We start from the raw sequence: 13,101 nt of genomic DNA, 5'->3' as shown, positions 1-13,101 counted from the left end.
AACTCTGATTGCAACACACACAGAGGGAGAGCGACTTCATTCTCTGCTCAGGTAGACATTACTCCACATAGCAAATAGTTGTTGGCTGCTATATCAATGCTCTGGATATCGTAAGAGCGACTACATTAAACGACATAACTTCATATAAAGTAGTTCAAACAAGCTGCTAACACATTGAAGCATAAGTATGAACAATCTAATACAGTCATAGAATTGTATTGCAGAACCTCTACTTTTACTTTTGATAACTTAAGCATACTTTTCTGATAATACTTCTGTACCTTCTTCCACCACTGCAAATATCAGTGAGGAAACAAGAAAAGGCAGGATATTATGTGACTTTAGCCTCATAGACTTCCCCTATAGCTGCAGAGTATTAGACGTTATAAATCAATAATGATATCCACTTTTGGATCGACCTTAAGCTCCCATAAAAATCACAACAGCAGATGGCTCTTCTTTCTTCATCACTTCTGTCACTCACCTCCCTCTCCCTCTCTCGTTCTCACCTGTTTTTCTGTTTGCTCCGTCCTCTCTCTCTGCCTCTCTCTGGGCTTTCCTCCAGTTTACATGATGAGCTGGTGGCCAGCAAAACAAACATTGGCCCCGGTCCGCGGCGGGCAGAGAGGACACGGAGCAGCAGGGCAGAACAGCAAGGTTGCTATATAACTTTCCGCATGATCCGTCTGCAACGCCTACTCACCGGACCTCACCAGCAACACCACTTTGCAGAGCGAAATGATAGCTTCTTAAAAATGTCCAGTTGAGGCCAAAACAAGGGCAGCGGGACGGTGCAGCATGCAGAAAGACCAGCCTTCAAGCTGAACCAATGTTCACATGGATTCAGCTGTTTTAATAGGAAATGACGAGCAGTCTGTGGTGCTCTTTAGGAGCTGAGACTGCTCCCTATGTAGATATAAAGGGCTCATTCTAAGGTCACGAAAACACGATTCTTATTATCAGGCGATTAAACACTAATGAAAACATAGTTCTGAATATTATATTCCATTTCTGCCAACAGATCCCTCGAAATGTTACACACTGTAGCTTTCAGCTTCTCAAATGTGAGGATTAAAAGCTTTTCTTTGTCTTGAGTGATAGTAAATTGAATAGATTTGGATTATGGGCAGTTGCTCGGGACAAAAGAAGACATTTGAAGACCACTCCTTGGGCTCTTGGAAATTGTGGCATGCATTTTCCCCTATTTTCAGACATTTATTTGACCTAAAAATGTATTGCTAATCGAGAAAGAAGAAATGAGTTGCAGCCCTAAAGGTGCCTTATTTAAGATATGGAAAATGAGACTTTGTGATTTGAAAACATTTTTTGTGATAACATATTTACTTGCTTTTTCCAGGAGCTTTCAACCATATCCCACTATCTATCTTCTTGAGCGACCTTCAGTGACCTAAGTATGAAACTTCTGTCATGTGATAACAAGGGTTTTATATTTCTCTGTTCAATGATGAAAACCATCCTAAACAGAGACAGGGGACAGGGAATGAAATAGCAGATTCCATCCGCTGAAGAAGATATTGTTGAAAGCCTAAGAAAAAGATAGTAAGTGAACCTTTAGTTACCAGAAATATGTGTTTTGAAGGTGGAAAATGAGTAAGAATTAAATCTCAACCAAAGTGACAATCCTTATTATCTATAAATAATCATTCAATTGTCAAGCAAATTTTAAGCAAAGTTTTGAAATGTTTGAAAAAAAAGAAAGAAATGTGAATTAGGCCTGTTTCCATCTACGTGTTTGGAGCGAATAAACTTGGCTACATCGTAGTTTGGTCAGAAGTTGTTTCTATAGGCTGCGGATCGCTGTAATCCGCCAGTAAACAGAGAAGAAGAAGTACAGGTTTGCGAACTGGAAGCGCTTTGGCCATCTAACTTTTATACATCCATGCATCTAACTAGGAGAGAAAATGGAGAGAGGTCTTCAGGAATGTCAGCTGGTATCCTTCATGTTGTTTCATGCTGTCCGGAGACGAAGACAAGCATTTGCACGTTATGGGAATATCCGAGAAGACGCCGATAGCGGAAACAGATGTTCGCTATGTCAGAATTTATTCAGTAAAGGAGTTTCCATGATCCATTTAGCGCATCAACTCTCTTTCGACAAACGCAAAAACCACCTCAAGCATCATTTTTTGCAATTTAGGAAGTTTTATCGAATTTTATGGTTTCCATACAGCTTTTCTAATGCAATACTTCAAAATGTGAATAAAAATATGCAAATGGAAACAGCAAGTATATTCTAAAGAGCATCTCTCTTCACCAGCTCCTGTTTCTATTCTGAATATCGAACAGCTGGCTGTTGTCTGTACAGATGACCAGGCCACCGGCCAGTTTGAAAACATGACTGGGGGATGATGGGAGGAGCTGAGAGGGATTTGGCTCGCATATTTGGTTGTGCTTTTGTTTTTTGTCTTTTAAATCTCCAAGGGGGCCTTTCCACGAAATGCCTGTTTTGACTCTAAGGACATGACAGCCATTATCTGTTAGCAAGGATGAGACTTGAGGGGGAAAATTATCACCGCTCACCCCCCCGCCCCCCCACACTCAGATCCCCCTCCAGTGACTCTGTGTTAAAAGGTTCCAGACTTCCACTCATTTAACATTCGAGCGAGCACGATAGAAAATTGCTCTCCATCGTCCTTTCGGAAAGTGGCGCCAGGTGTAAAGGTTTAATCGCCCATCAGGACTTCTTGTCATCAAGATCCCACCTCTGTCGCTTTGATTCGGCTCCTCTCAATCTGCCTGCTTGTCCGTCCTGTTTGTAGTCGTCCTGCGTCACGGTCTGGCAGTTAAAGTATCCGTGAGTCCTGTCTGACCTCTCTAAAGGAAATCCAGGTTGAGGATTTGATACAAAGTACCATGGAACAAAACACAACCGAATGCAAAGATATATTCTAATATATGCCCCTGCATACATTTGGTTGTTTTGTGTTGTATTTTAAAGGGACTGTTTGTAAGTTTTCACGCATATAAACGTTTTTTAATTGTTCTTTATTGCCAATGTGTGAACAGGTTGTTACCTAAACTAAAAAGTGAGACCTTCTGCAACTTTCTGGGTTTCCTCTACGAGCCTTTAGTCTGCTTTTAAATGTGAAGAATGCGGGACGTTTCTTCCGGGAAAATCCAACAGATGTGACGTCATGCGCACTGCGAGTGCCTTTATTTTCAGCTCCGCTCCAGGACTAACAGTGTGCAACCACAGCTAACGTTCAGTTAGAAATAGACTCCGCCAACGGCAACAATCGACCAGCCCCCACCACAACTCAGACTCCAACACAAACTCCGAGAAAGCACATTACAACAAATGTATATCTAGTGAAGCCCGTCTTGCAAAACAGGAATGTGACCAATGTCGGGGGGTAAACTAGGATCAACATCAGCCGGGCCTTCGATTGATGGAGGGACCTTCGTTTTGGTTTTGGGTATCAAAACGAACCCAGAGCTGGTAAAATTCCTACTGGACAGGTAAGCTAACATTACTGCCCAGCATGTGAAATATACTGTATGGTGATATTGTGGTTTTAGCTGGCTAATGTTGCTAACATTAATCAACATGATGCCTGTCAATCACATTCAGTATCGTGTGTGTCGCCTCACTGTTTAGACCGATGCTCGATCGCGTCAACGTAGTGCGAGCAACAGGACGCTGACTGACGTTGACTTAACGGCCACAAGTGTCAGCGTTAACAAGACATTTCTGATTTCTTACGTCAAGCTCCTTTAAGGATACAGTTATTGATGTGTCGAGGTGCAGATTAGGAGCCCTTTTTCATTTTTTTCTAATTTGGGGTCATCAGGCTCCTAAAAATAAAACTGATCATCCGTCAACAAGATTAGCCTAAAAACTCCACTACAGGTGGAATCAACGTTGCACATTTATGTTGATAAGTAATAAATCCAGGCTCCAAACCATGTTGTTTTCAAACTACCTAACTTTTCAGACTAATCTGGAGGAAGCATTTGTCCAGAGCTTAATTCTAATATAAATCCTGGGTCTGAAGCAGCAGCAGTGCTCAGATTTGGAGCTAATTACACAATGATAATATTAGATGAGCAACTGCTGGAAAAAAAAAAAAGTATAACCTTAAGATGTCCTTCCTTACCAATTAGTATAAAAAGTAAACTTCAATCAAGGAGAAACCAAAAGTTTCTTTCTTTTACCCGTAAGCAGTTGCTGATGAGCCAGGCCTTTTTGAAAACAACAGTTTTAAAGAGAGGCACTCTCAACAGTCATTATTACTTGCAGCGGAAGTGAAGTAGATGCCTCCAGCTGTGGTATTTATATCTTCGGGTCAGTTCAAAATCCTCCAAAAACGGGAGGCAGAAATTAACCCCACTACACAATGCCACAGTATATATCTGGTTTTAAGAATCTCAAATTTCAAATGCATTTAGAAATACACATCAGGTGTAATGTCCACTTCAAACAAAGCCCTCTGTGAACCTCTATATCAGAGAGTGGAGTACGTTTGGAGCCAGGCACCGGATCTGTGTCTGTTTGAAGTGCACGTGAAAGAGTTGAAGATGCAACAGCAGCTCTGCTGACGTCGCTGTCAACTGTAAAATCTGATTACCTCGCGGTGTGACATTACATAAAGACTTTTGCTTAATGACTAGACTGCCCTTCAGCTGGAAGATTGACGATTGAGCTCCTGTGCCAACAGTCTACCTTGTAAAACTGTCCTTGATTTTCTGAAAGAGGGACATGAGCAAGAAGAGAATTGTCTACAATGGTTCATCCAAACTACCGTGTTTTATTTAAATCTGAATCTTAATGTGAGAGGCTGAACATTTTCTTCAGAAAGTGTCTTGCAAAATTAGTAACATCTTCTTTTAGAAAAAAAATCATTCTTATTAGGTTTGTCAGTTGTGTTTTATGTGTTTTATTTGTTATTTGACTGTTTTGATCTTATTTTATTGTTTGGTATTTTACTCTACTTTACTTATCTGTACTTTAATTTGCCTGGTTGTAGTTAATTGGAGTGCTTAATTGTTTTAATGCTGTTTTCCCCATGAAAAGGAGTTAGATGTTTTGTTTTGAAAGGTGCTAAATAAATAAAGTGTATTATTGTTATCATCATTTTCACTTTTGCAGAACCTCCAAAGTTGAGATTGATCTGAATCAAGTGATGAACAGAAAATGAAATGAATGCAGCACCAGTCATAAATCAGATTAAAACTACATGGCATGTGCCGAGACCTCGGAGCAAGCTAAACTGCCTCGAGATGAAACGGAAGTAGCGGTGATTGAAATTTCATTGAGAAATGAGCCCATTCTTAGAGAAATGAAAGGAAAGGGAAGGTTAAGTTAAAAAATGCTCCGAATGTTGCGCCCACTCTAACAGCTCTACACAAACCTTACCCTCTCTAACAGCTTTACATTTGAGATAAGAACGATTCAGAGATGCTCAGAGACAATATGTGTGTTTATATGTGTGTATAAGCGAGAGAGTAAGACATTGGAACGTCGCCATATCAAGAGCAGAGCACAGCAGGGCAGGCGGAACCAAAGGTCTGTTCTACCGGGGGAGTGATTAAGGCGTTGCGCGAGGCCCACAGGGGAGAGAAAGGCCAGAAAGGAGATCTCATTACCCATAATGTAGAAGAAGAAGACCTCTCACCCAACGCAGCGTGAAAGACTCACACATACTCGCACAACGTTTGCTTAGAAAATCAGGCTCCTTGTGCTTCTGCTGAACTGAGCGCAGTGAAAGTAAATTTGTTGCAGATGAGCTTTTGTCAGAAGAAGAAACAAGTCAATGAAGACCAGTCAGGGATGAGAGAAGAGGAAGGACAACCACCTGCAAATTGACTTTTTCCCACCACAGTAATGACTTCAAATACCTGATGGTGGCAACGCTTAGAACTTAAGCTGAGCTGATCGATGTAGTTCAGGTCTACTTCTTGTCAGACAGTAATTTGAGCTTTGCAAGAAGATATTCCTGCAGCCTTTTTACTTGACCTGTAATACAGTTTATCATAAAAGACAGGTTTGGAGGCGATGATTTCAAATCTGTAAAATAAGGAAGAGATCCTGGTAGTCAATGGATTATTCAATGCCCAAGTTCACAGGATCCAGCATTTCAAACGTGAGGATGTGCTGCTTTTCACGGTTTTATATCTCTGAATATCTTTCAGGTTTTGGACTGTTGATTGGTCAAATCAAACAATTTATATACATCACCCTGAGCTCTGGGAAATTGTGATATTCTATTAACGATAAATCTATTATGTTAGATTGAGTAGGCTCATGTTATCAAGCTCACAGTCAGAGCCGGATTAAATGAATAGATTACACTAGGCTGACTGTATTTTTTGGGCCCCCCTACATGCACAATTTAATATTTGGTAAACAAACAAAATTACTTTTATTATCAGCGGTGGCATCAGAGATTTGTGATTGGGGGAGCTACGGAGGGGCTGGATTGTTTATAGCAGGCGTTGGTGAATTTTGACCCAACAAATAATAACAAATAATACTGCTACAGAAAATGAGATTGAATGATCCCGGGCTAATATGCTACATAATTGAAGTCCAGGTTACTTAATGTTTAGTGTTATATAACAACGCAAGAACAATTAATTCCCTGAATTTAGAATGAACAAATGAAATGTATACAAAAACTTTATGAGAAAAAGCACGAACAAACAATGACGATCCAAATCATAGTCTCACCACAGAAAGTATCTGTGGATTTACAAAATACTGTACTGTTGTGAGCCATAACGACTGTAGCACTGGCTGATACAGAAGTGACTGAAAACAAAACAAACATGGACGCCTCAAGTCAGCCAATGACTAAAGTTCAATGTAAGTAAGCCCAAATTGAATGGTGTTATATTATCAATGCACAGGATTTTAATCCACATGACCAACACTAATAATACAACTGTCTTGATGAAGTGAAGACTAGGCTTGCCGCAGTAGTTGGTGTTACCGGTGTTACACGGTGGTCGGGCATACACCGATTACATTACCACCGCCCCCACTGTCGTTTTGATGTTTTTTATAGCAATAAAACCCATTTAGTTAATTTTGCCGTATCAGCGCCGTGTTGTCAATACGTAGTCGGACTACGGACGCTACAAACTGAAAGTGAAAGTGTCTGCTCCGTATGGAGTCTCAGCACAGAGTAGCAGGAGTCAGATTTCAAACGCGGGATGACAGAGCGAGTTGACAGACAAGACGATGGCGGAGGATTTGGTGTTGAAGTGAAAAGCAAAAGCGGCTATTTGGCAATACTTTGGATTCAATGCTATGAGGGAAACATAACGTTAATGAGGCAATCGCTGTGCGGAGGACGGAGCGATCACAGCCGGTGTGTGCGTGGAGAAGCTCCAGGTGGACACCTGCAGCCTCGCAGTAAAAAGGCTGGACCGGAGAGGCCAGACACACAACCATCCGACGGTAAAGATCGAAGTAAGCGCTCTACTGATATCGAGCGCCGTCTTTTCTTGTAAAATGTCCGGTGTAATCGGTAACACCGGTGTTGTCACAAGTTTATTAACTGGTGGGAAAATGTCCTCACCGTGACATCCATAGTGAACACTCACAAGTCCTTAACATGAGAATCGCGTCGAGGTGTTGACTTTGCTGAGCTACGGTTGCACTGAGAGAGAGCCGACACCCGTTTGTGTTTTGCTGAGAACTGTTAAGACCCAACCTCGAGATTGTTTCCTTTTTGGACCAACCCCAAAGAACCGAAACGTGAACAAGAATCTCTTCGCCGTACGCCATTGGGCTGCTGGTGCTACTTTACAGTATATCTGCAGCATATCTCAGCTGACTGACCTGGTTGATGATGTAGATGCCGTAGTCAATCTTCTGCCGTCTGAGGATAGGGTGGAGGTAGTGGAGCCAGTACTTTAGGTGGTTTTCTCTGTGACGGAACGGGATGATGATGGCCACCTAAACAACGGGGATAGTTTGGGTTTGTACTATTAAACATTTCCACATTTGTATCAGATGGAGAACTATTCAAAATCATATTTAAATCAATACTGGTAAAGAAAGCAAAGAACAAATATAACCAGTCAAGATGCAGCACCTGAAACTGTTTCCGCTGACATGGACAGAGATTGTGAGACAGTCTTTCAGAGTGTTTGTTTGAGTTATTATGCTTAAATGAGCTTTGTTTCATCCTACGCTGAACTGTTCTGCACCAGAAAATCATTTCCGTAGAAAATCCCCCTGGTTAGTGTCACAGTGTACATAAAGTTGGTGCTCATTCATTATGAATGAAGCAGCTCAAGGAAGGAGCTCTCAGTGGCATTGCAGATTTGAGACAGATTCGAGGCTGTCCTGTATCTCTGTGCTTTAAGTGAGTCGTTCTCAGATGTCCCAACAGTTCAAGGTCGAACTGTAATTTACCGTGTAAGCACGGTAATGTCGCACTGAGATGAAGACTGACAGCAAACTGACCTTGGTTTCTGTATAGTTAGGCATTGTGATGGTGATTGCTGTCATTTTACTGCTAAAGGAAACACCCTGACCTCAGTCAAGTCATATGTGGAGGAGAAAGACTTAAAACTAATATAAACTATATAAACTAAACTAATATATATATATATGACTATAACTAAATATGATGCCACATTTAATGTGAAAAAAGATTATGTACAGACTTCTGGTTTGCCTTTCTAAATTTAATACAATACTGAGAAAATATGGAAGCCACATTTATTCCAAGAAAATGGAAAATTTATAGAAAGTTAGATGTAATAAAAATAAAATTGAAAAAATATAAGACTTAGTAATTAAAAATGATGAGCAAGTAAAACTTTAACCTAGTTGCTCATAATTTTGACTTAGTTACTGTAAAATGAGACTTTATTTCTCATTGTTTTACAATCTCATAATTCTGATTTAATAGCTCATTGATTGTGACATTGTGACTCGAAATTGTACTTACTAAATCATAATTTTAACTTAAAACTACTGTTAAATTAGATTTTTTCATGCATAACTTCTTCTTTTTAATCACTGCCAGAAATGGGCTTCCATAATAAAATCTGTGAGTATATATACTTTATTTAAAGGGAACATGTCATGAAAAACTCACTTGTGCTTGTGCACATACATTTGGGTATCTGGAGTGCCTACCAACCCACAAACTGTGAAATAAGACAATTCAATCAGTTTTTTGTGGGCTGCCTCGATCAGAAAACGTGATTCAACAAGTCATTCAGTTTTTTTTATACCATGTCCCCTTTAAAGTATGTGAATTATAGACAAATACACACAGACCTTCCATCTGGGCCGACAGTCAGGAGGCGTGTAGCGGCCTCCGTCCGTCACGTTGGGGTTTTCTTTCTGCACTCGTTCCATCGTCATCAGGGAGCTGAACTCGATCAACAAACGTCCCACTGAGGAAACAAGGAAAGAGAGGAAGAGTTAGCCAGATGAAGAGGATAACGGAGAAGGCAGGAGATAAAGTGGGAAGAAAAAAAAACAGATGAGAAAGAAAGCAAGAGAGGGAGCGAGGGATGTAGGGAGTGAGGGACAGAGGAGAGAGTTTTTAGCTTCAAAGCAATACTGTACGTGTATCAAAGCAATATGTGCAGAAATAATGGTTTCCAGGGATATGCTCTGCATAATGCAGCATTTAATAAGATGCACAGGCTTTGGAAAACATATATTCCTACAAAATAAACAAAGACTTTGAAGTCAGTAAGTGTAAACACAACACGAAAGGTAATGACGCTGCTCTGCGATGACGCCTCACCATATGTTATATATCACTACAAATCTATCCATCACTCCTTTGAGTACTCCCGGATCAAATGCTGGCTACGCATGTGTGTGTTTGTGTGCATGAGATTGCTGGTTCAGACTAATTTAAAAAGAAGGGTTGGCTTTAAATCTCTGGCCCGCACAATAAATTTAGCCCCTCGTTACGGGAGCCAGGATCATTAAAATGCACGAGCAAGCTCTGCTGTTTGGGCTTCAACCAAAAGTCCTGCAACCATAACCCTCGTTTTAACAAACCAGACTGCGAGCACTCCTTCTGCGGCAAAATGACACTCATTAGTGCATCTTTTTCTTCAATATCAGTGTCAGAAATATAAGTCATTAGGTAATTTACAGCAACAAAAACATATTACACATGATGTTTGTCCCTACAAATCTATAAACATAGAAGATCATGTCTGTGGAAGACATTTGATCAATGGAAAGTTACAAAGATTGTGTGTGACGGGTTTCAGACCCTGTTTGGTGACTCAACAAAAACTGTTTTTTAAGCATACTGGTGTCTTAAGTAGTCAAGGTAGGGAAGTCCGGAAGCATAGAGCGCTCCAGGGATGATGTATTTTTGTAGGCCAAACACCCTGGGTTCCCTCGACAAAAGGCCAATGGGATTTTTCCATCTGGTTTTGGATTATTGCAGAAAATAAGCTCTGTGGCAAACAAACGTTTATGAAACTTACACATTTTGTTCGGCAAGATAATCTTCACAAACAAACTACACCGTGGTCGCACGACTTCAACGTCACCAGCCGCTTCAAACTTGTAATTTAAATTCGTGTGACCTCTGTACAACCGCCCCTTTTTTAAGACACATAAAAGCTTCAAAATTCACGAGGGAGATATTTAATGACGTATTTTATATGTAGAACAAAACCTTATTTCAGGCATGTAACCAAAAACTGACCCGCTGACTTCAAGACAAGGGAGTGCTAACTATCTTTCAGGTTTTTGGACTCATTCCTATACAGCACTCTTTGAAGACTGGACTAACACATTGCTGGTTTTGGGCTTTCCATGAGATTTGTTGACAATAAGAGAACTATTAAAATAACAGAATATTCTTTTAAGACACTTAGATAATCACAGCAACCAGATAAATGATTCTGTTTCCAATGATCAAAAGTAGAGATAATGAGTTGCATATGTGTTTGAGTACCCAGTATGAGAGCACTGTACCGCAGAGAGAAAGAGAGAGAGAGAGAGGCCAATACAGGTACATGACTTAATAATCCACTTAGCATTGACGTATGAGCTTTGTGTTGAGAGGTCTCCTCCAATCAACACCGCACAGCGAGCAGCGTGATCGATGCCAACAAGGTTACGTGTTCATAACGCACCTCTTCATCATACCCACAAGAGCTGAATGCAAATAGTCCCAACAGCCTCCTCGTCTGACCACTTCTGCCCGTCACCCTCTATCCTCTCAACTCTCATCCCCACTCATGGTCCCTTTTTTTTTCTTCTCTTCCTCTCTCACACTAATGAGACGGTAAGTGGATCACCGTGTTTTCATCTTGTCTCAGAATAATGTGAGTTAGTGCTCAGACCGCAAACAGAAAATACAAGCACAAAGAAGATGCTATTTTTAGATCATAAGTTGTTTTGTTTTTTGACACTAAAATTATTTAATGAATCAATGTAGTTACTTTTGGGTACCAGGTTAGGGTTAATAGTGCAGAAACATCTTCTCTTGAAGCCACATTAAATATATATATTTTAAATATAAACAAATAACCCCACTTCAGAGACCTGTGTTATGCATTATTTAGGGCAAGTCTTAAATCCAGTACAAGGCATTGGGAGCATTGTGTGTTTCTGCAGAAGACCAGGCTCCCTCATTATATTCTCACTGTGTGTTCAGTCAGTAGCTGCACAGTATACACTGGGTTTTCTGGAATCATCTCTTGAGGATTAAAAACTAGGCTTTCAGAGAAGTCTCTATCCAAAAATTATGCAGCAACATGACTGCACTAAAATCTAAAATGTGGCCCGAGTGTGAATGAAACTGATAACCACGTAGTGTTAGAGGCACAGAGTATTTAAAGGATCAGTGTCTTTACATTAGTTTGAGCATTCAGGTGCTGTTGAAGAACTCTGACATCCAATATTTCATAGTTACAGTACCTGCCAAACGTCAATCGTTTTAAAGGAATAGTTCGACACTTGGAGGGAATACACTTACAGTATTTACTTTCTTGCCAGGAGTAAAAGGTCTTATTGATAACATGTTTATGTAGACAAATATATATATATATATATATATATAAATACATCCTCAGAGCTTTTAGAAAGGTGCAGAATAAAAGTATGTCTTTTCCTGAAAAAAAGAAGATTATGACTATATTTTGGCGGGTCCAAAATTAATGTTTTGTTTAGTTGGTGTGGGAAAAAAAACAGTCTTTGAGATTGATGGTAAGTGGCTGGCTATGACTTGTTGTGAAGTAAATGCAATGAAACGGGGGAGGGAGGATGCGACATGTAGTGGCTGAATGACATCAATGTTATCAATAGCACCTTTAAGATGAAAAAAAAGTATGGAGCTAAAGTCGGGAGCTTAGTTTAGCTCTGACTGGAAGCAGAGGGAAACGGCTAGCCTGTCGAAAGTTCAACCTCTAAACCTCACTATATTACACATGTTTTGTTAGTTTAATCCGTACACAAACAGAAATGTAGAAACAACTATTTATGATTTTACAGTATTGAGGAATGTGCTGGAACTTTTTCTTGGCAAAAAGCAGCCAGACGCAGTGACTTCTAGGAGTCTTGTCAACAATTAGGTTGTCAGACAACCAGCGGAGAGGCTGCACAGAAGTTGGATGGATAACATTTTTGCCAAGATAGCTACAGCACATAACTCCCAGTAAAAATGTGGGGCTTTTGTCGGGGAGCTCCAAAAACTGTCGGGGAGCAGAAGTCGTGTAGCGTGAACTAGGCATAAGAAATCTTCTGTGTTGCGGGATAGAAACAATGGGATCCAGATTTTGTTGACAACAAAATGTTCAAACCAACGGACGAAAACTGACGATCTCCACAGGAAGTGATGCACTTCACTCTCACTGCTTAACTGATGGAGCTCGACTCGCACGCATGTTGTTGTTTTGATTCAAAAAGATGGTGACAGGTGAAGGTCAGAAAAAGCTTCCAAATAGTCCGGTGACGTGAGAAGAGGAACCTCTTAAAACAAACACTGACATCATCCTGTTTTACTCTGACACAGAAGACATGAATAATACAAAGTGTGTGTGTGTGTGTGTGTGTGGGGGGGTGTGTGTGGGTGTGCGTGCGTGTGTGTGTGTGTGTGCATACTGTAAAGGGAGACTGGGAGGAGATGTGCATGT

The 13,101-nt window shown here is 40.5% G+C and overlaps 1 protein-coding gene across 1 annotated transcript in view; it reads right to left on the bottom strand.

Moving 5' to 3' along the window:
• Positions 1–13,101, bottom strand: part of b4galt2 (UDP-Gal:betaGlcNAc beta 1,4- galactosyltransferase, polypeptide 2) — a 198,285-nt gene that overhangs the window by 92,038 nt on the left and 93,146 nt on the right. The window contains exons 3-4 of the mRNA XM_074651646.1: positions 9,263–9,381; positions 7,808–7,924 (exon numbers count right to left, since the gene is read on the bottom strand). Coding sequence (XP_074507747.1) covers positions 7,808–7,924; positions 9,263–9,381 — 236 coding nt within the window. The remainder of the gene's footprint in view (positions 1–7,807; positions 7,925–9,262; positions 9,382–13,101) is intronic.

The sequence above is a fragment of the Sebastes fasciatus genome, chromosome 11, assembly GCF_043250625.1.
Source record: "Sebastes fasciatus isolate fSebFas1 chromosome 11, fSebFas1.pri, whole genome shotgun sequence".
In the NCBI taxonomy this organism is placed as follows: Eukaryota; Metazoa; Chordata; class Actinopteri; order Perciformes; family Sebastidae; genus Sebastes; species Sebastes fasciatus.
Note: the sequence above shows the minus strand (reverse complement) of the source record. Positions and strands in the feature narration are given on the sequence as shown.